This window comes from Marmota flaviventris, chromosome 17 (genome assembly GCF_047511675.1).
Source record: "Marmota flaviventris isolate mMarFla1 chromosome 17, mMarFla1.hap1, whole genome shotgun sequence".
In the NCBI taxonomy this organism is placed as follows: domain Eukaryota; kingdom Metazoa; phylum Chordata; class Mammalia; order Rodentia; family Sciuridae; genus Marmota; species Marmota flaviventris.
The window spans coordinates 39,922,466-39,944,942 of NC_092514.1; the positions used below are offsets into that span (position 1 = coordinate 39,922,466).

Sequence of the window (22,477 nt, forward strand, 5' to 3'; positions counted from 1 at the left end):
AAAGAACTTTACTTAGAATATTATTTTTTGTTGGTTATTGACATTAACACTCATCCATGCATTCACTCAGCAAATATTCAGCCCATGCTGTATGATAGGTACTCTGTAGGCTCCAAGGATACAGCAGGATCTCATGGAGGATTTATTCTGAGGGATGGGTGTAGGAGTGTGTATAATATGCATAATACGATACAATATGTAATATGTCAGATGGTGATAGGTGCTAGCAAGTAAAACAAAGAAAGGAAAAGATTAAGAAATGCTAGGCATTTGGAGGTGAGGGATTGTAGTTTTTAAGAAGAGTAGTCAGAGAAGGCTTACTGAGAAGGTGATATGTGTATGAAAACCAGGAGGAAGTGAGTAATCAGCCAAGTAGGTATAGGAGAGAATAACATAGCCTGCATATCTTGTATCCTTAATATAGATAGTTCTGGACAATATAACTTTCCTTAGCTTACTATCAAAAATAGGTTAGTTTCTGAGAACAGTGCATAGATAATTAAATATCCAATATTTCATGAGGCATCTATGCATAGGTGGCAGGGACTAGGAGAAGAGGAAGAAGTTGGGAGAATATTACAATGATGTTCTGATATTTAAAAAAAAATCAGAACTTTTCTTATTATCCTGAGGCATGAGTTGGGTAGTTTTTCTTGCCAGCTCACTCCTCTCCTCTATCTTACATTGAAACCTTAAATCACAAGTGCGTTGTTGTCTCTTACTACGAAATAACTCTCAGAATGCTTAATTTGACTTCTTATAGGTTGAGTAGAAATGGGCTGTGAGGCAGGGAGCCCTAACATAATATGGGGAGACAAAAAGAGGACTATAAAACCAGAAGGTAAATGGCATGAGCTCAAGTGTTTGGGGTATCACTAATTTCCTTCCAGTTTGAACATTCCCTGTTGCTGGTTTCCTGATGTCTTCTGATATCCCTGCTCTGCCTGTAGTTTTCTGGGAATGAAGCTTCTGCAGTGTTGGACCCCCATTTGACTAAGCATGGAGATTTGACTTTTCTAACTGATTCTTTAATTTCTTGATACCTGGGCCATGGGATTCTGAACATTACCTCATAAAATGGATTGAGCAAAGAAATTACAACCTAAGGTATTAATTTTCCTTTTCTGCCCTCAGCATCTGCGAGCGGGTAACTCCCCGGCTGTCCCATGCCAACTCGGCCGTGGTGCTTTCAGCGGTGAAAGTCCTAATGAAGTTTCTAGAGTTGTTACCCAAGGATTCTGACTACTATAATATGCTGCTGAAGAAGTTAGCTCCTCCCCTTGTCACTTTGCTATCTGGGGAGCCAGAAGTGCAATATGTTGCCCTGAGGAACATCAACCTAATTGTCCAAAAAAGGTTGGAAATAGTGAATTGGTGATTAAAGTGTTTGTAATTTTGAAATAAGTTTAATATCAATATTTGATAGGTCATTGTTAATCTTTTTTTAAATATGTGAAAACAAAAATGTTATATAGCAGAACAACAGGGTTTGATTTCCAGCATTGCAAAGAAAAAGTAGAGGAAGTTTTTAAGTTTTTGTTTTTTCTGGGTGATGGAATGGGAAGAGGTACAGATTTAATACAGACTCAGAAGGATATATCAATAAATATGTGCCTTTACCTCCCCTTTTTGTGTTTATGTGTTCCACAGGCCTGAAATCTTAAAGCAGGAAATAAAAGTCTTCTTTGTAAAGTACAATGATCCCATCTATGTTAAACTAGAGAAACTGGACATTATGATTCGTCTGGCATCCCAAGCCAACATTGCTCAGGTCAGACTTTAAGTAGTCTCAAATGTATGATGACTTAGACCTTAAGGTCTGGCCTTCAGAAGAAGTGAGGTTGCTATTTTAGAATCCTTATTTATTACCCACTTCCTCAATATTTGACAGGTTCTGGCAGAACTGAAAGAATATGCCACTGAGGTAGATGTGGACTTTGTTCGAAAAGCTGTGCGGGCCATTGGACGATGTGCCATTAAGGTGGAGGTATGTGTCCAATGGAAGTTGAAATCACAAATTTTGTGTTTCTGAGTGTTTTCATTCCTCTCTTTAAAACATATATTTTAACAATTATTATTATTTTTTTAGTTGTACATGGACACAATATCTTTTATTATTTATTTTTATGTGATATACTGAGGATCAAACCCAGTGCCTCATGTGTGCTAGGCAAGTGCTCTAACCCAGCCCCTCTTTGAAATATATTTTTAAAGTTTATCAAAATAATAAAGCACATAGTTAGTAGATTAAAGGTTTGTTTCTTTTTCTTTTCAGTACTAGGGACTGAAATCAGGGGTTCTTTGCTACTGAATACTCTGCAACTTAGCAAGACTCTTTCTCAAAATAAAAAATAAAAAGTGTTAGGGATGTAGCTCAGTTGTAAAGCCCCTGGGTTTAATCCCCAAATCATCAGTACCCCAGAAAGAAATAAACAAAAAAAAACTCAACATGAATTTTTTTTATTAATTTTATTATTTTTATATTTTGATAGTAGGGATTGAACTCAGGCGTGCTTAACCACTGAGCCACATCCCCAGCCCTTTTTATATTTAATTTAGAGATAGGGTCTCACTAAATTGTTTAGAGCCTTGCTAAGTTGCTGAGGCTAGCCTCCCGAGTTGCTAGGATTACAAGTGTGTGCCACCACAGGAAATAACAGTCGTCTTTTATTTTTTTTATTTTGAGAAAGGGTCTCCCTGAGTTACCAACTTTGTGCTCAAACTTGCTGTATTCCTGCCTCAGCTTCCTGAATTGCTGGGATTACAGGTGTGCTGCCGTCTACCTAGCATTTTTATTACATTTTTGCTTGGGGTAAATTATTATAGGACTTTTAGAAGATTTTATTAAGGAAATATTCTGTTTCTCTTATCTTCTTGATGTCCCTCCCCGCTCAAGGGTGAGAGGTACTATTTTATTTTAATGCAGCAGATATCATCCAACTAGAATGAAGGCTCTTTTTTTTTTTTTTTTTTTTTTGTTATTGAGGATTAAACCCCAGGGGCACTTTACCTAGTCCATTTTTTTTTGAACCGAGGTCTAAGTTGCCTAGGCTGGCAACTTGTAATCTTTCTGCCTCAGCCTCCCAGCCTGCTGGGATTATAGTTGTGTACTACCATGTCTAGCAGGATTAGGTTCTTTTAAAAAATATTGTTATGCTGGGTGCCGTGGCACATGACTGTAATCCCAGCTACTTTGGAGGCTGGGGCAAGAGGATCATAAGTTCGAAGTCAGCCTGGGCAAATTTAGGGAGATTCCATCTCAAAAATATAAAGGTCTGAGGATGTGACTAAATGGAAGAGCACTCCTGGGTTCAAGTCCCAGTATCTCAAATACAAGCAAAAAATATGTCACAATAAAATTGACATTCCCCAAAACTAAAAATAATTCTTAATCTTATTGAATGACCAGCTCATATTTAATTTCCCCTAATTAGCATCAGACTATCTTTTATATTTGGCTTGTTCAAATCAAAATCTAAGCAAGGTCCACACCTTACATTGGGTTAATATGTCTTTTAAGTCTTTTATTTACTTATTTTGGTGTCCCTTATGAGGAATTATTACTTATTGAAGGCTCACAGAATTTCCCAGAGGCTGAATTTGGTTTGTTATATATTAGTGATTTTATTGATCTCATTTCTCTAGCCCCTTAAAATATTTAAATCTAGAGGCTTGGTAAAATTCATGTTGAGTTTTTTTGTTTGTTTCTTTTTGGGATACCAGGGATTTGGGGATTGAACCCAGGGGCTTTACCACTGAGCTACATCCCCAACCCTTTATATTTTTTATTTTGAGAAAGGTCTTGCTAAGTTGCTTAGGGCCTCACTGAGTTGCTGAGGATGGCCTCAAACTTGTGGTACTTCTGTTTTAGCCTCCTGATTTCCTAGGATTACAGGTGTGTGCCTAGACATGTTAAGGGTTTTTGACAAGAACACTTCTTAGGCAATGCTGTATACTTCTTTTGGTGTCTCATTAGGAATCACATTGTGGGTGATCCATAAACGTTTGTAACGTTTGATAGATTGGTCTTTAATTTTTAGGATATGTGTTGAAATTGTTTTCTTTCTTTCTTTCTTTTTTAATGGTGCTGGGGATTGAACCCAGGGCCTTGTGCATGCAAGGCAAGCATTCTACCAATTGAGCTATATCCCCAGCCCTGACACTGTTTTCTTTAAACCTATCACTTAGCCAGGCACATAGTAGTGCATGCCTGTAATCCCAGCAGCTCAGGAGGCTGAGACAGGAGGATTACGAGTTCAAACCTGGCCTCAGCAATTTAGCGAGACTCTAAGCAACTCAGTGAGACCCTGTCTCTAATAAAATATTAAAAGGGCTGGGGATATGGCTCAGTGGAAAAGCACCTCTGGGTTTAATCCCTGGCACCAATTTAAAAATAAATAAATAAATAAAATTTGGTGTGTATCTAGAACTTCTGATGTAGATAAACGTTTTATAGTTCAGTCTCTACAGTAGTTTGCTGAAATTAAGTGCCTGATCATTAAATCAATGCATCTGTATGTTTCAAATCTTGTTATGTTGATGTAGTATTATTAGATAGATCATCTGACTTCTCATTTTTTATGTTCCTTTTTCTAGCAATCTGCTGAGCGATGCGTAAGCACATTGCTTGATCTAATCCAGACCAAAGTAAACTATGTGGTTCAAGAGGCGATTGTTGTCATCAGGGACATCTTCCGCAAATATCCCAACAAGTATGTCCAAATTCTTCTAACCTTCTTCCTTAAATCATTTAGGAAATGTTTAAGGCACTGGGAAGTTGGCTAGCCCGAGAAACCTGGTGTACCCCAAAGTGTCCTGGGTGTGGAGTGTTGCCCCTCCCCCAGCAACACAGGAAAATTCTCTTTTTAATGTAACTTACCACACTAGGATACTTTATTAAAAACTGTAAATATAAAAAAAATGGTTAGTACAGGGACTGAAACCTGAGTTTCACTCTGCTTTACTATGTTTAGAAGAAATGATGCCCTACCTTAACACACAGTGTCTTTGGCATAGATTAAAGTTAGCATATCAGAATCACTAAGTAGGAAAACTGTATGTTGTTTGGGCATGCCCTTAGTTTAATCCCGTTACCCAGCCATAATTATGATTGTGTACTTTTTCCTCAGAAATGTCTCAGTTTGAGTGATAAAAACTTATGGTCACCCTACCATAAAAGCGAGGAAGGTAATAGCTATACTCTTCATCTTACATGGTACCTATTACTTCATGGGAAATTATAGAGCATATAATAGTAAATTACCAGTTTCAGACCTTTTCTGAAATGTCATAGCTACTCTCATACAGATAAGCAAAATCTGTTTTTGCTTCACAAATTGCAGATTGAGGGGTTTTGGTTTATGGACAAAAATTCCCTTTTGGGATTAATTCTAAAAGATAGCAACTAAAAAATATGAATGAAATAAGAGCAGCTCTTCTGAGCATCCTAAATCTCATTTTGCCTTACAACCATAGGCATACCTGAACATAAGCTTCTGCCTAGTGATATGCTTAAGAATTAGTGGAAATAGTTTGACATGGGAATGGCTTTTAAGCAGTGTGTGTGTGTGTGTGTGTGTGTGTGTGTATTATAATTTTCTTAGCTTTAGAAATTTTTGGAAAGAACATCATAGATTTTTGCCATTCTCCCAGAAAAAAAGGAGGGTCAGATTTTTAAACTTTTTAGAGTAAGAGTGGGGGTTGTATATCTTAATGATTGATAGAGAAGTGTGTCTGATTTGTCTTAATAAGTGATTATGATAGTATTTTACTTCTAAAAAATAGTCGAGAGCATCGTTTGATCGGTAGAAGTAGGGCTGACAAGTGTATTATTCAGTTGTCCAATGTAATTTATTATATGGTGTTATCTTGATGTTTAAAATTATATTAGTGAAGGAGATGGATTCAGCATGATAAATATAGGTGCCTTAGACCTCTAAAACAAAATATAAGTATTTGAATTACTTGTTTCTTTGGAAAACCAAGTCATTAGTGTGTGTGTGTGTGTGTGTGTGTGTTTTGGAGAGAAAAACAAAATAAAGTGGGGTTTTTATTTCTTCCTACCATGAAGGCAATAATAGTATAGAGGAAAATTTTCTGGTCTAGTAGTAAAAAAGATTGTTAGAAACACAAGATAGTACTATTGTCTTACACCACATGTTAATTTTTCTTTCTGAAAAGAATATCTGATGAGTTTTTATTAAGGTCTAGTTATTAAAACAATAGGAGCCAGGCGCGGTGGCGCACGCCTGTAATCCCAGCGGCTCGGGAGGCTGAGACAGGAGGATCAAGAGTTCAAAGCCAGCCTCAGCAATGGCGAGGCGCTAAGCAACTCAGTGAGATCCTGTCTCTAAATAAATACAAAATAGGACTGGGGATGTGGCTCAGTGATTGTGTCCCCCTAAGTTCAATCCCCATTATCCCCCCACTCCCTGCAACAAAGAAAAGCATAATAGGAAATTTAAGGCATTTATGATCATTTGACTTAAAGTTCTTATGTTCTTTCAAATAAAAATTTTTATAATTCAGTGGCTTGGTTTAGGGTCCTTCTTCCATGGTTTTGCCTTTATCCTTCACTATTAAATGCAGTTCTGAGTTTTGTCCTTGGTAACCATAGTCCATTTTGTTGTATTAGGTATGAAAGTATCATTGCCACTCTCTGTGAAAACTTAGACTCACTGGATGAGCCAGATGCTCGAGCAGCTATGATATGGATTGTGGGAGAGTATGCTGAAAGAATTGACAATGCAGATGAGTTACTAGAGAGCTTTCTGGAGGGTTTTCATGATGAAAGTACCCAAGTAAGTCCTCAGCTGTCCTGTGTCCTAGATCTCTTTGGAAAGATCAGAGAAAGTAAAAGATAAGCAGTTTCTCTCTCTCTCTCTCTCTCTCTCTCTCTCTCTCTCTCTCTCTCTCTCTCTCCCCCCCCCCCTCCCCCCTTTCTCTCCCTCCCTCTCTGTGTAATATAGTATGTTCATTTTTATCCGCAAAGGGATGATCCTTTTCCAGTTGTACTGATTTCTAGTGTAATAAACTTACATAACTCAGACCCATGGTTTTCAAACTAAGCAATAGAAACACCTGGAGTGCTTTTTTAAATACAGGTTGCTGGGCCTCACCCCCAGAGTCTGACTCAGTAGGTCTGAGATGTGCTTTACCGTTTGCATTTCGTACAAGATTCAGATTGTTAGTGCTGCTGCTATTGCTAGTCCAGAACTGTACTTGACAGTAATCAGCTTTTTATTTTCTTTCACATAAGGGTGAGTACACATTCCTGTTAGTAGTGGCCTTGGTTCATTACAGCAGAGATTTTCATGTGGGACTTTGGTAAAGTTTGAAAAGATTCTTTTATGGATTAGTCTCCTTCCCATCTTCTGTCTCTCTTCCCTACAAAAAATTAAGGCTTAGGCCTAGAGAAGTAGACAGATTAGTAAGTTCTTTCTCCCTGGCGTTTGTACTCATAGTAAATAGAAGTTCGTGTGTATAATCCATTATAGTAATGTTATTTATTTTATTATAGCTTTATCATTGAGTTACATTTCTTTATTTTGAGACAGGATTTTACTAAATTCTTGCCTTGCTAAGTTGCTGAGGCTGGCTTCGAACTTTAGATCCTCCTGCCCCAGCCTCCCCAGACACTGGGATTATAGGCATCTGGCCCATTGTAGTAACAGGCTTAATGCAGGGAACACATACAAGCCAGTAGCTTTGTGGTTCAACAGTCCACTTTTTTGTGTGTGTGTGTGGTGTCAGAGATTGAATCCAAGACCTCATGCATGTTAGGTAAGCACTCTACTACTGAGCTACCCTAGCCCACCAGTCCACTTCTAATTGACTGAGATCTGATAGAATTGCACAGTCTTGACTCTTGCCTTATCTGACAAGTAGTTTCATCATCCCTTCAAACTTTTAGCTTTAGGTAGAAAGAAATGAGGTAAGACTTGGTCAGGAACCAGTTTTATGCTGCTAGCCTGTTAGCATGTACTTTAAAAAATATAGGAGATAACCTGGCCCAGAAATAAGCCATTTTTTTATGCCAAAAATGCAATTTTAGGATAGGATCCTAGTGAGTTTTCAATTAAATACCCTTGTATTTCAGAAGAATAACTTTGATTGCTGTTATTGATACTGATTGAGTTTTAACTTTCGTCTCTTAACCAAAAATCAAACAGACTCCATAAGTAATTCATAGAGATGATGCCAGGAATCATATAGTGCCATTCACTTTATCTAATTTTATTTGTTTAGGTGCAGCTCACTCTGCTTACTGCCATAGTGAAGCTTTTTCTCAAGAAGCCATCAGAAACACAGGAGTTAGTCCAACAGGTCTTGAGTTTGGCAACACAGGTAAGAAATCTGAAAAATGGGAGGGGTTGTTTTGTCTTATTTTAAAGTGTAGGAAATTATGAAACTCTTCCCAAGAAGGTTATTTTAGGGAAGTTTTCAAAAAGTATGGTATTTATTTACATTTTACTAAATTAGTATTATTAAAACAGTTTCTCTTAATATATTCCACGCTGGTTGGTATAGCTTTTAAATAAGTTGACTGGCTGTAGTTTTCATGATAATTTATGAAAATTGAACTTAATTCTGTAGGTTAATGGTGTATATATTTATGTGGAAACAATATCAAGTCTTGATGGTACCCTCTCCTTTGTGACTTTGGTTTTCAAATAAAATACTGTGCAGATGGGCTGGCTGGGGATGTGGCTCAAGCGGTAGCACGCTTGCCTGGCATGTGCGGGGCGCTTTATAAAAATAAAGATGTTGTGTCCACCGAAAACTAAAAAATAAATATTAAAAAATTCTCTCTCTCTCTCTCTCTCTCTCTCTCTCTCTCTCTCTCTCTCTCAAAAAAAAAAAAAAAAATACTGTGCAGACAAGGCATATACCTCAGTAAAGTCTCACATATGGATTGCCTTTCTCTTGGAAATAATTTTAAAGTGCTTCTGCTGCTTCCTTGAATTTTTAGATATTTTTGGCCCTCTTTGGAATTACATGACATTTTTGTTGAAGAAAAGAAGTTCAGATGGATTATAATTTCAGAAATGTGGCCACTGATCTTAAAGACCAGGTGACCATTTTGGATCAATGGAAATCAAAATAATTACTTTTTCTAGTGTAACTAGTATAATGATTTTCAGTCCATAATGATTTAGTGATTTTCTTAATTGAATTTTGAGAACAGATTGGCTGTCAGAATTAAGATGTGTGCACATGGAATCAATTCAGATTTTTAATTTACCATTTTTCTCCTTCTCTTTACAAATGGTATATATTATTAAAACTTAAAGTCCTGTATACGGCTTTGTTTAGTTCTCAGCTGTCATTTTTTCCTGTTGCTAATTTTATACATTTTAAAAATTTATTTGTAAGAGCACTTTGAAATCTTATCTGAATCAAACTGAACATTGTAGACTTCTGTGTCTAGATCCTTGATTAATAACTCTGAGGTTATTTGTATTTCTTAAGATGAATTCAAAACAATTTCCTTTTTTCTATCTTTTTTTGTGCACTCTGTTTTATGTTTAATTTTAAACCTTCAAGTCCTTATGTAGAATGACAGAATTGGAGCAATTCACATTCTGTCAAAACAATTTCCAAAAGGAATTTTGACCTTGCTCTCCCTCTCTGCTCACCTGTAAATAATCAAGAAAGTGTCTTGGTTGTTGCCTCTGTTTTTATAAATTCTCAACTCACTCTCCATCTTCATTGTCTGTTAAAGCCTATGTGTTTGTATTTAGCAGGCAGCCTGGAAGAGCTGTGTTTTGGTTTCTTGTCAGTTCAAACTCAATGTCATTATGTATCGGTATTTATAAAAATTTGAGTGAGAAGGATTCAAGATCCTTCTGTTCTTACAGATAGTGTGAAATTCATCTGTGAACCAAGCCGGATTAACAGAAAGCTGGGTATCTGAACTTGTTATATTTTAACACTAACAGCATTGCTTTTATTGAATCACAGTGGCACTATCAACCAGTAATGATTATCACGAGAAACTATCCTATTAGAGTTGTTGTTTATTTTATTATATTTTCTTCCTTATGATACCCCATCAAATTTTTAACAAGTTTAGGATTTTCTGGTGCATTGATATGTAATTGACTACTCCTCAAAATGCCTTACCTGAGTGATCAAGTTTTTTTTTTTTTTTTCTTTTTTCGTCACATTGGTTATTCAGTACCTTAGAGAACATGGAAAGTATTCAGGTTATTGTAGTGTGCATTTTTCTGCCTCTAGTTTTAACTTGTAGTCTTTAGCCTTAGATTCATTTTTGTAAGGTTTGTTAAAATGCTTTCCTGGGACAGGGCAGGGTGTAAACAAACTATTCCTGATTTTAGACTTATTAGGGATTAGTATAAAATCTTAGTAACAGCCACTTGTATAGTGCTTACAATGTTTCAGGCATTCTTTTAAAGCACTTTACATATTAACTTACTTAATACTAATAACAGCTAGTGCTGTTATTGTTCCTGTTTTGTAGATGTCAAAACTGAAACACTGAGAGACCTAAGCCCAGTTGGTATGTCGCGAGGGTCCATGTCCTTATCTACTATGCTATCCTGCGCCTCTAGTCTGAAGATTAAGAATTATTTTGAGAATACATAATTTCTGCCTGAAGTACTATTGCATATAAGTCAGTATGTATAAGTGCATTTTATTAGTTTTAAGGTATTTGTGTATGATCATTTTATGTTTGATTATACATAAAAGCACTTTCTCTAGGCTTGCCTTTTCTTTCCAGTTAATTAATGATATCTGAGGAATTGTCATAAAAGTAATTAAGTATATTTATGAAAGCCTTTTCCACTGAAAGTTTTTTCTTTTTCTCAAGTTTATAAAATAATAACCTAATATTTATAGCTGGTGAGTATTAACTTAAGCATAGTATAGTCCACTGAATTGTGTTAATTTGAATTGGGTGGTAAGATTCTATTTCTGCCACTTTACTCTTTCAGGATATGATTGAGTAAATTCACTCTTTTCATATAATGTTCAAATTTTCTTTCCAAATAGAGGTCTAAGTGAGGAAGTTTCAGGTTATTATTTATAAATACTTCCTTAGGAGCAAATTATTCCTAAAAAAATTAAAATATACTAAAATTATTTAAATTGCATCTGATTTATCATTCTTTCCTATTCTTTAACCCTGGCATTTCAAATACTAGAGAAATTTTGATATGATTATATATACTTTTTTCCTTTACATATGATAAACATTTCTGTTAGAATAATGCAACCTATGAATGTGATAGATTTTTTTGAGATAAAATTTGCCATTTTAATGCTTTATTAATTTTCTGTATCACAATATTCTTTGTTTTTTTGTCTTTAACACTCATTCTGAGTACAAATTATACCATATACAACTGAGAAAAATAATTTGAAACTGTGTAGTCAAAACCACCAGGGATCTTTTTGAGATTCCGTATAGCACCATGAAAGTTGGTCAAGAACAAGTGCCTTACACAAGGCAGCAAACAGGAACCAAGAATAAAGTGATTTATCATTTTCTAAGATAGATTGTTGTGATACTGTTTGCTATGTTCAGTATAAGAAATACTGGGAAAACACTAATCACAAAGACTCAAGAACCAAAGTTGCATTTCCTGGCCTAAAGAGTCATGTGTTTGAATGAAACCTTGTTTATCTTCAGGATGAAATTGCATTTAGAAAATTTCAGCTAATTACTAAAGATGTTCAGGGTAAAAGTGCCTGACTTTCATGGCATGGATCATACTGTGACTTTAATATCTTTACATTTTCAAAAAATGGCATAAAAGAATTGAAGTTCATGTTGATGTGAAGACTACTGATAGTTATTTGCTTTGTTCTGTGTGTGTTTTTTTCTTCATTTTTAAAAATTTTAATTTGTTCTATATGACAGCAGAATGCATTATGATTCATATTACACATATAGAACATAATTTTTCATATCTCTGCTTATACCCAAAGTAGAGTCACATCATTCGTGTCTTTGTGCACATACTTAGGGTAATGATGTCCATCTCATTCCACCATGTTTTCTATCCCCGTGCCCCCTCTCTTCCTTTCCCTCTCCTTTTCCCCTTTGCCCTATCTAGAGTTCATCTAATCCTCCCATGCCCCCTCCAACCACATTATAAATCAGCATCTTTAAATCAGAGAAAGCATTTGGTTTTTGGGGACTGGCTAATTTCACTTAGCATTATATTCTCCAACTCCATCCATTTACCTGCAAATGCCATGATTTTATTCTCTTTTAATGCTGAATAATATTCTATTGTGTATATATGTATATACCACATTTTCTTTATCCATTCATCTACTGAAGGGCATCTAGGTTAGCTCCACAGTTTAGCTATTGTGAATTGTGTTGCTATAAACATCGATGTGGCTATGTCCCCATAGTATGCTGTTTTTATGTTCTTTGGGTATAGACCGAAGAGTGGAATAGCTGGGTCAAATAGTGGTTCCAGGGCTGGGGATGTGGCTCAAGCGGTAGCGTGCTTGCCTGGCATGTGTGTGGCCCTGGTTCCATCCTCAGCACCACATACAAACAAAGATGTTGTGTCCGCCAAAAAATAAAAAATAAATATTAAAATTCTCTCTCTCTCTTAAAAAAAAAAATGGTGGTTCCATTCCCAGTTTTCCAAGGATTCTCCATACTGCTTTCCATATTGGCTGCACCAGTTTGCAATCCCACCAGCAATATATGAGTGTGCCTTTTTCCCCACATCCTCGCCAACACTTATTTGTTTGTATTCTTAATAACTGCCATTCTGGCTGGAGTGAGATGAAATCTTAGAGTAGTTTTGATTTGTATTTCTCTAATTACTAGAGATGTTGAACATTTTTTCATATATTTGTTGATCGAATGTATATTCTGAGAAGTGTCTGTTCAGTTCCTTGGCCCATTTATTGATTACTAAGTACTAATTACTAAGGGTGTTCAGGGTAAAAAGTGCCTTACTTTCATGGCATGGATCATACTGTGACAATGTCTTTCATTTTCAAAACATGGCATAAAAGAATTTAAGTTCATGTTGATGTGAAGACTACTGATAGTTGTTTGCTTTGTTCTGTGTGTGTTTTATTTAAAAAAAAAAAACTATAGCAATCAAATATGGAAGACAGACACTCTGCACCACTTTTCTACCAAACCAAGAAGGTGATGATGGAAGTCATGACCCAAGAGCTGTAGACAAGTTAAAAAAAAAAAAAAAGTAATGAATAAATTAATTCTAGACAACATTGGAAAAAAAAAAAGCCTGCCGATCTGTTTAGCCTCATCATGGTTTGAAAAAGTAAAAATGCTGAAATCTGTTTGTACTAGGAAAACTCAAGGAACTTCATGGAAAGACTGCTGGGGCTGAGAAAAGTGCAAAAGTCAAATGAGATGATGCATATGAACCTACAACCCAAAAATCTTTTCAAATTCAGATTTTAATAGTAACCAAAAATCCTCTATGTGATGGAGGAGGGGGAAAACACCCATCAGAGTGGTTGTTCATATTGACAAGTGTCCTTAAGTAGCTAAATCATGAATCAATTTATCTGCTCACTTAGAACTCATGTGGAATCCCTCATATTGACCTTTTTTAAAGAAATTTATATGTGTGAGTTTTAAATGCAGAAATGAAATGGATTTATTGTTGTTTTTAATAATATGCCATTTGAACAATTTCATATTGCTGCTATATGGACATACCCTAAGAGGTAGATACCTGGATATTTATTGCTACTTTGTAGTGATCATAACAGTGCATATAAAGTAAGAAAGCAGAGGAGAAAGGGACAACAATTTAAATGTCTATCAATAGGGAATTAGTCAAAATGATGCATAGATATATATACAGTAGGAAACTGCACTTCTATGTGTCAATACAGAGAGCAACTTACAGAACCTTATAAAATATGAAATGGTTATTATAAAATAAATGGGTGTGGGTGAGCTGTCTGGAAAAAATATATAGCATTATTACTAATTAAGGCTATCTGGGGAATAGGAAATTGAGGGAGAGGTTTGGATAATTGGGGGAGGTTTCTTTTTTATATTATACAATTCTAAATTGTAGTATGGAGTTGGTAAATTTTTTAGCCATGAGCATAAATATAAAATTATTTTAAAACCGCTATAACAATGAAAAACCATTAAATTCAAGTGCCATCCCTTTTGAAAACCCTTAGTACTACATGCTGTCTTTAATGTTGTTTTGATTATTTTGATAGTAGTACCTTTCACACTATATTAATAGTTAGTTTTTCTGTGAGTTCCTTGAAGTCAGGTACTATGTGTGGTATTTCATTTCTATTACTTAGCCAATGTCTGCAAAGGAGAAGTTTATACATATTTAAGTGAAGAAAGAATGTTTGGGTGAAATATATGTAAGTTGTGTGTTATGAATAGTCCTGCTAGTATTTATAGTGGTTTTTAAGAAGTTATTGTCTCAAGGCCATCTCAACCAGTTCAGTTTTACCAGATTAAACTTTGTTTTCTTCTTCCCAGTTTCCCTTCAGTTTCAAACTTTAGGATTAACCCATTTCAAATTATATTTAAATTTCTTGAAACATTAGAAATTATAGGATTATGACTGTGTAAAAATTATACTGAGTCTCAGTGGAACACCTCCTTAATAGCTAGTTTGCATAAATCACTACAGCATTGCCTTGATAATCCAGAAGTTTGGGTTTCTATATGAACAGTTCCATCTAAACCTTTTTGTACTTGCCTTTTAATTAGGATTCTGATAATCCTGACCTTCGAGATCGGGGCTATATTTATTGGCGCCTTCTCTCAACTGATCCTGTGACAGCCAAAGAAGTAGTCTTGTCTGAGAAGCCACTGATCTCTGAGGAAACGGACCTTATTGAGCCAACTCTGCTGGATGAACTAATCTGCCACATTGGTTCTTTGGCCTCTGTGTACCATAAGCCTCCCAATGCTTTTGTGGAAGGGAGTCATGGGATCCATCGCAAGCACTTGCCAATTCATCATGGAAGGTAAGTAGGTGAACCAAATATGAGTGAGAAGTATCTATTTAGACAGACTGCTCTTCCTCTTGCTTTTATAGCCTAGATAAGAACTTGCTATGCATTTTTCAAACCTGCTACTATACTGCCCTAGGAAGTCCCTCTGTATTCCAATCTAGGTGTATAATAATATTTAGAAGATTATGGTGGAGAAGTCCTTCTAAATTGATGAAGTCTGAAAGTTGCCTGAGTCTTCAGTAAGATGAGGCTAGAAATATTCCCAGAGTTGAAAACTTAGCAAAAAGCCTCTTCATACATTAGCTATCTCTATCTCTTACTGTAGCTTTGGTTGAGGCTGATCGATAAAGTTGTAGATACTGCTTCTCTTACACTATAAACCTACTAATAAAATAGTATTTACAGAATTATCTTATATAAACAGCCCAAATTTTATTTTATTTTTTTTTAAGTTATAGATGGGCACAATACCTTTATTTTATCTATTTATGCAGTGCTGAGGATTGAACCCAGTGCCTCACGCATGGCGAGACGAGCGCTCTACCACTGAGCCACAACACCAGCCCCCAGCCCAAATTTTATATAGTTTTAATTGGACATAGTTTTTTTAGTTAGTTGTGCCCCTTTTTTGCCAAATTAAGTTGATCATCAGTAAGGAAATTATTATGAATAGGCTTTCAGGTAACATGGAGCTCCTGTTTTGTAGCTACCTTCAAATTTTAATTAAGGAGGGGAAATACTTTTTAGTCCTTATAATGAGATTTTAGAAACTTTAGAATCTAATTTCTTTATCAATCATAATAAATCTTAAAACTAAGTAGAATTTGCTCCCAGAAGGACTGAGGATATAGTTCAGTGGTAGAGTGCTTGCCTATGTGTAAAGCTCCAGGTTCAATTTACACACAAAAAAAAGATAATTTTGCTCCCAGAGTAGTTAGAATAACTGGGTTTCCATTAATGAACGTGTTATACCATTGTTTAATGTGTGTTTCTATTTAAGTAGTTCATGAGTCACCAAAAGCATAGAATTTATTTCTTTACAAATTAGTGTAAGTCAGCATTTTGACCTCTGTCTTACCAGACTGTTGGCACAGAGAAAAAGAAAAAGAAAGTGGCAACACTCAAGAAAGTGATAATTTTAAAAAAATATAACTTTAGTCTTTGCTGTTAGTTGAACTGAGTCTTTGGTTTTAGGGTAGTGCTATGATTTTAACCCAAAGGAGATGTGTGGATTCATGAAGATTAGTCCTTAGAACAGATTAGGGTATTTCTTCTTGTAGGCAAGCATGTGCAATATTCTCTAAATATGACTGTGTTTTTAGTATCTCTAGTATTCTATCCTAGTATTTCTCCTGGCCTGTGCTTCAAGTTTTTATATAGATGTGGATTTTCTATTTTAACTTGCCTATGTAACTGTATTTATATGCCATTTAATCTAGCCTTCTCCTCATAACTTTTGACCCATAAATAGGAGGAGGAAATGAAGCAGATCAACAAACAGAAACAACTCTTTCTGAACACAAGGAAAGAATTATTTTGTAAACTATCTAAAAGAAACACAAATTCATACATAATATCATTATCTGATTAATAACCATTCCTGCTTTTTGTTTTTAAAGGATATACAAATATAGGAAAAATACCTTTTCATACAAATGAGGACGATGCTTTGCTGCAAGTGACACATTACTTAGCTCTCTTCTGCAGTATAATGTTAATATGTATACACTTTGATATGAAATAAAGCTGCACTTAAAAGCTTTTCTACCTCTTATAAAAGGTTTAAAAATGCTTATTTCACTGTATCTTTTAAAGTCACTTGGGAGAAGGAGATGTGTTCTCTTAATATGCTCACATATTATACCGGCTGCTCTATGGAGGTGAGGTGGTAAATAACTTGTCTAACTTAGAAAAATCCTCACTTTTTAAAAATATTGCTCTGGTGCAATTTATGCAGTTATTTCCCATAAGTTCACAATGGGAAACACTATTAATTTTCTTGTATTTTCCTTTTAATAAGAATGTATACTAATGATTTGTCATGTTCTTTAATATTTATTATGAATCTACAGGATCATTTACCTCTGTCCTCTAACTCACTTTTTCTTGTCATATTACTCCTACTTCCATTACAGTGAAAAAAATGTGCATAACTACCAATTCTACCATCTTCTTTGAATTACAAATAAATCATATATTTTGTTACTTTCCTAGTGGCACAGATCATAGATGACGTAATTTCATGTGTAGAGAATAATCTATGAAGATTTCATATATTTCTTGCCAGGTGTATATGAAAGTACTTCCCCCTTTGACTGCTTTCTTTTATTTGGCCCTTTCTCACTGTGGCTTCCTTGATACTTATTTCCTTCTAATTATCTTTCTTAGATCATTTTTCTCTTTAATCTTCAGTTTATTTCATTCTCTTCTGTGACCATTAATTTTGATTGTATCAAAAGGCTCAGTCTGAACACTCTTTTTTTCCATGTCTATCTTTGTATTCCCTTAGGGAAATTACCTACCAACCATATCTACTACTGATACAAGACTGTACCACTTACATAATATTTTTATTTGATCCTTGCTCTAAAATAAAGCCCTGTGTTTGGATGATATTGTTATAATTTTATCCATGAGGAAACTTTGTCTCAAGTTGTCACCTGTCCAAAATTGTGTAACTTGCAATTGTAGAGTCAATACTTGATCTTAGTCTTCTGATTCTTGATCCCTTGCTCTTATTACCACACACCTTCCTCTGGTGATTTCACCTAAGATATGTACATGAATTTTTCCCAAATTTTTTGTCTCTCACTGCCAGTCCCTTGTCATTAGCTGCCTGTTGGACTTCTCTACTCATTTTGCTTACTTGAAACAACTAAAGGAATTAAGAACTGAGGGTCTTGGGCCTATCCATTTAGCTTAGTAGTAGAGTACATGTTTAGCATGCACAAGGCCCTAATTTCAATTCCCAACACCAAACACAGGCAAAACAAAATTTAATTCCTTAGCATCTTATTATTTTTATCATCCTTCCAGATTCCCCAGTAATATCAGGAGCTTCACTGGTCTTTTTCTTCTTAGTTTTTGTTTGTTTATTCTCTGCACTTTGATTTTTCATTCTCCTTTGGCTTCTATGTTCAAGTGTGTCAAAACTTAACCTAGGCTTTTTTATATTTTTTTAAAGAAAAATATTTAATTCAATATTTTAATTGAATTTTTATTTCTTTTTTCTGGTGCTGGGGATGACAAACCTAGGACCTCTACCACTGAGCTACATCTGTAGCCCTCTAATTGAATTTTAAAATGTTTTATAGTTGTAAATCTGATATTCCCTTGCTGCCTTGTTATGTCCTATATGAAACTGATTTTTCTCTTTTCTCTGTGTATATGTAACTGCAGCACTGACGCAGGTGACAGCCCTGTTGGCACCACCACTGCGACTAACCTGGAACAGCCTCAGGTTATCCCTTCTCAAGGAGACCTTCTAGGGGATCTTTTAAATCTTGACCTTGGACCCCCAGTCAATGTGCCACAGGTGTCCTCCATGCAGATGGGAGCAGTCGATCTCTTGGGAGGAGGACTTGATAGTCTGGTAAGTATCTCTCTTCTCCCATTCTTTGGTTATTTTTAGTTCTTATTATGTTAGAGCTTTTTATTTTTACTTAGCTTTTTAGAACTAGACCTTTCCATAATGAGCAGTAATGTCCTTTGATAAAGGACAGGATTATTTGTCTTTAGGTTAATTACAATACTGTTCATCATTGGTACTAGGCATGTCTGCAAGTTTACAGGATTATTCTATTATCTTGCCCCTAAATAGAATCTTGTTGTTCAGCAATCTTAATATCCTTTCTGGAGTATATTATTGTTCCTGCTTCTTAACTCTGGATTGACCCTGTAAATACTTCTTTTGACCTGAATAAGCATTAAAGTGGCCTCATAAAGATCATCTTGTTTTGAGGTTTTCAAGTCTCTCTACCTTTTAAATTTTTTATCGGCTTATGCCTTGTCCAATTCTGAAAAGTTTTGCGGCAGCCATGAGCCATTTTTATATAAAAGGTAGTACCTGTATTACAGTTGGGAAGAACTGCTTGATTGGTTATTTATTCCCTTCTTCCCCACCTCTTCTTCCTTATTATACTTCCAATTTAATTAGCTTCCAGGATTCTAAAAGGCTCCAAAGTCTAGAGTATCTGTGAATATGTGCCATTAATAGGAACCAGAATTATTTTTTTGTTGCTGTACAAGATGAATGAGAAATATTAAGTGTGACCTTCACTCTTATAGAGAGAAGACCAGGAAAATAACTGGTCTCATCACATGGCTCCCTGCAAACAAGTTATTTAACTGTGAAAGAATTAGAGTGTTTCTTTTAGCTAAACACTTGAAATGAAATGTTTGTCAACCCATGGCTATAAAGATGCCCAATAAATTGATTTGCTTCCCCACATCCTGGAAGATAAATACCATACTTATGAAAAGTTTATGTTCCCAGAGATACATAAACAAAACACCTCATTCTCTGCTACATATCTCAGTATCATCTCTTATACTTTATGAGCAATATTGTATCTGGGGTTTATGCCAGCCAGTACAGGTGGCATTGTTTTTTGACTAGAAGACTCTGAGGAAATAGGGTTACAGTCATATTTCTCTGGGTTGTGCATTTTACTAATGGAAAGTCACTGCTTCCAGAATCTATACACTGGCCAAGCAATAGACTTCAGCTTATATTGACACAAATGATCACTGTTATTTTATTTTCTTGTGAATATAGCATTTGCTTTTCATATTCTTATTTTTAATAAGTGGGCTTGACTGATTATATAAGCAGAATGGTTTCCTCTATATTCTACATTGCTGTTTAGCGTCCTTATAGAACCAAAAGATGAACAAATGAATATTTAAATATTCATGGAGACTCCCAAGAATCCCTTATAAAATTAAAAGTAGTTCTTCCTTTTTTTTTTTTTTTTTTTTGACACATCAACCACAGGTTGATATTGCATCCTCCTCAAGTTTATGTCTTAACAACCTTTACTTACTACTTTCTCTGGTGGCTTATGGCATAGTGGACTCATTGACACTAAGAGTGACATTGAGGGGTGGAGGATTCTACACTTTTTGTTTCCTGATCCACTTTTAGGACAGAAAGAAAGAGACATTATTTCCATTTGACCTGGCATTAATTCTTCCCAAATCCCCAAACCAATGAGTTTTACTTCTGTATATTACATGGATATTCAGTTATGTGTTAGAATTCTTATAAGTAGAAAAGCTAGTAGAAGTTGCTTGGCTTGTACTAGCCAAAGTTCACATGGGCTGTTTTCCATTTTCTCTTTCTTTCTTTTCTTTTTAATCTGCCCTTTTTTTTTTTTTTTTTTTTTTTTTTGGTAAGGAATATTCTTTTTGGTGTGGGGGAAGTAAGATGATTTTTCAATTTGGATTTCTATAAGTATTTTGTAGTCATTGCTAGGTAACAAAATTTTAACTTTTCCTGACTTGAGGATTTAAAATGGTATCCTTGGTTTATAGCACTAGAAAGTTTTTACAGTACGGATTTTTTTAGCTTCTTTTGGTATATAATTTATCCCAGAAATCAAAATAAGAAAAAAAGTACTTATATTTTGCTTTTGCTTATGTGTGATTGAATTCATATTCACTCAAGAGAAATAGGATTCTTTTTATAAGAGTGTCACAAAGCAGGCCTAAAATTGACTGTGTGGAAGATAAGTTTCTAAGGCAGCAATGGACTATGCCATCTTTAAAACTGCTTTTATTGTTGTTGGGCAAATAATCTAATTATAAAAGGAAAGTAATCTTCAAAGTTTCTTAATCTATACGGACAGGGACATTTCTTGAAAACATTCTTGACGTACAGCAGCACTTCTCAAAACTAGGGAGAAGGAGTGTATGTGTGTATATCTTCTGGATAATCTTGTACAGGAAAGATTACTGATTTAGTTGGTCTGAGGCAAGACCCAGGAATCTGCATTTCTTTGTTGTTGTTGTTATTGTTGTTTGTGATGCTGGGGATTGTACCCTAGGGCCTTGTGAATGCAAGGCAAGCACTTCTCTACCAACTGAGCTATATTCCCAGCCCAGGGAATCTGTATTTCTAAGTTCCCAGGAGAAGCTGTTGGTCCCTGAACCACCTTCAGCATAGTAAGGAGAATACCTGTTACCACTATGAACCACTTGAGCTTGGTGTTTGAACCATAGCTACTGGAAATCTCAAGACACCTTTTTCTCTTGACTTCAATAGTAAACTCATTCCTGGAAAGAGCGCTCCTTCCCTCCCCTAAACTAATTAAGGAAGGGCAAGAAACTTGTGACATTACTGAAGTCTTTCTTTACCCCCTAGGGAAAATAGTGTTGCTCTGTATTAGAATATGACTCAGACCCCCAGCTGGGTGTTGTGTGTCACGCCTGTAATCCCAGTAACCCCAGAGGCTGAGACCTGAGGATCACAAATTCAAGCCAGCCTCAGCAGCTCAGCAAGGTCCAGAGCAACTCAATAAATGAATGAATGAATGAGGCTAGGGATGTAACTCAATGATAAAGTCCCTGGCTCGGGAGGCTGAGGCACGAGGATCACAAGTTCATAGCCACCCTCGGCAACTTGGAGAGGTCCTGAGCAACTTAGCAAGACCCTGTCTCAAAATAAAATACAAAAAAAGGCTGGGGATGTGTCTTAGTGGTTAAATGCCCCAGATTCAAACCCTGGTACCTAAATAAATAAATAATAAAAATATGGCCATTGTTAAAAATTTTGTGGTTGTTTGGTAAAGGGCATTTAGGTTAGCTCAGTGATCACTTCAGAGAAATGTGTTATGTTACTCAGTCTTCCATTGTTGTAAACTCAAAATACATGAGGTAATCAACTTATAAGGAGGAATTTTTTTGGCTCACAATTTCAGAGGTTTCAGTCTACAATTGCTTGGCTCCATTGCTTTGGGCCTCTGGTAAAGTGGAATATGTGGTGGCAGGAGAATGTAGTGGAGGAGGCTGCTTATCTCATAGCAGTTGGAAAATAGAGACAGAAAGGGAGCGAAGTCCCAATATCCCATTATAGGACACATCCCCAATTATCTCGACTTATTCCAGTAGGCTCCACCTTCTAAAGATTCAGTCACTTGCAACTGGTGACTGACTGAGCCTTTAACACATGAGCATTTAACATGTTTAAACCATAACAGCCATCATCCAGGCCTCTAGATAGTTGCTGCTGCTTTTAGCGTTGGTTTCTTACAGAACCTCTCTCATAGAGGTCAGAGGTATGCAGCTAAGGAAGTATTGCCTGGTGGCTCCTAGCTTCTTCATGGTTTTCAACTCTAGGTAATTAGTCCCGTATTAGTAATATTAAAAAAAAAAAAAAGAAGAAGAAGAAAAAATACTATTTCTGAGCATGGTGGCACATGCCTGTAATCCCAGCAGCTTGGGAGGCTGAGGCAGGAAGATGTGGGTTCAAAGCCAGCCTCAGCACTATGGTGAAGCCCTAAGTAAC

General features: G+C 35.8%; 1 protein-coding gene across 4 annotated transcripts in view; it reads left to right on the forward strand.

Annotated features, from left to right (window-relative positions):
* Positions 1-22,477, forward strand: part of Ap2b1 (adaptor related protein complex 2 subunit beta 1) — a 113,901-nt gene that overhangs the window by 44,954 nt on the left and 46,470 nt on the right. For all 4 annotated transcript variants that reach the window (XM_071603566.1, XM_027923815.2, XM_027923818.2 and 1 more), the window contains exons 7-14: positions 1,135-1,356; positions 1,651-1,771; positions 1,892-1,987; positions 4,597-4,712; positions 6,635-6,800; positions 8,248-8,346; positions 14,723-14,982; positions 18,370-18,562. In XM_071603566.1, coding sequence (XP_071459667.1) covers positions 1,135-1,356; positions 1,651-1,771; positions 1,892-1,987; positions 4,597-4,712; positions 6,635-6,800; positions 8,248-8,346; positions 14,723-14,982; positions 18,370-18,562 — 1,273 coding nt within the window. The remainder of the gene's footprint in view (positions 1-1,134; positions 1,357-1,650; positions 1,772-1,891; positions 1,988-4,596; positions 4,713-6,634; positions 6,801-8,247; positions 8,347-14,722; positions 14,983-18,369; positions 18,563-22,477) is intronic.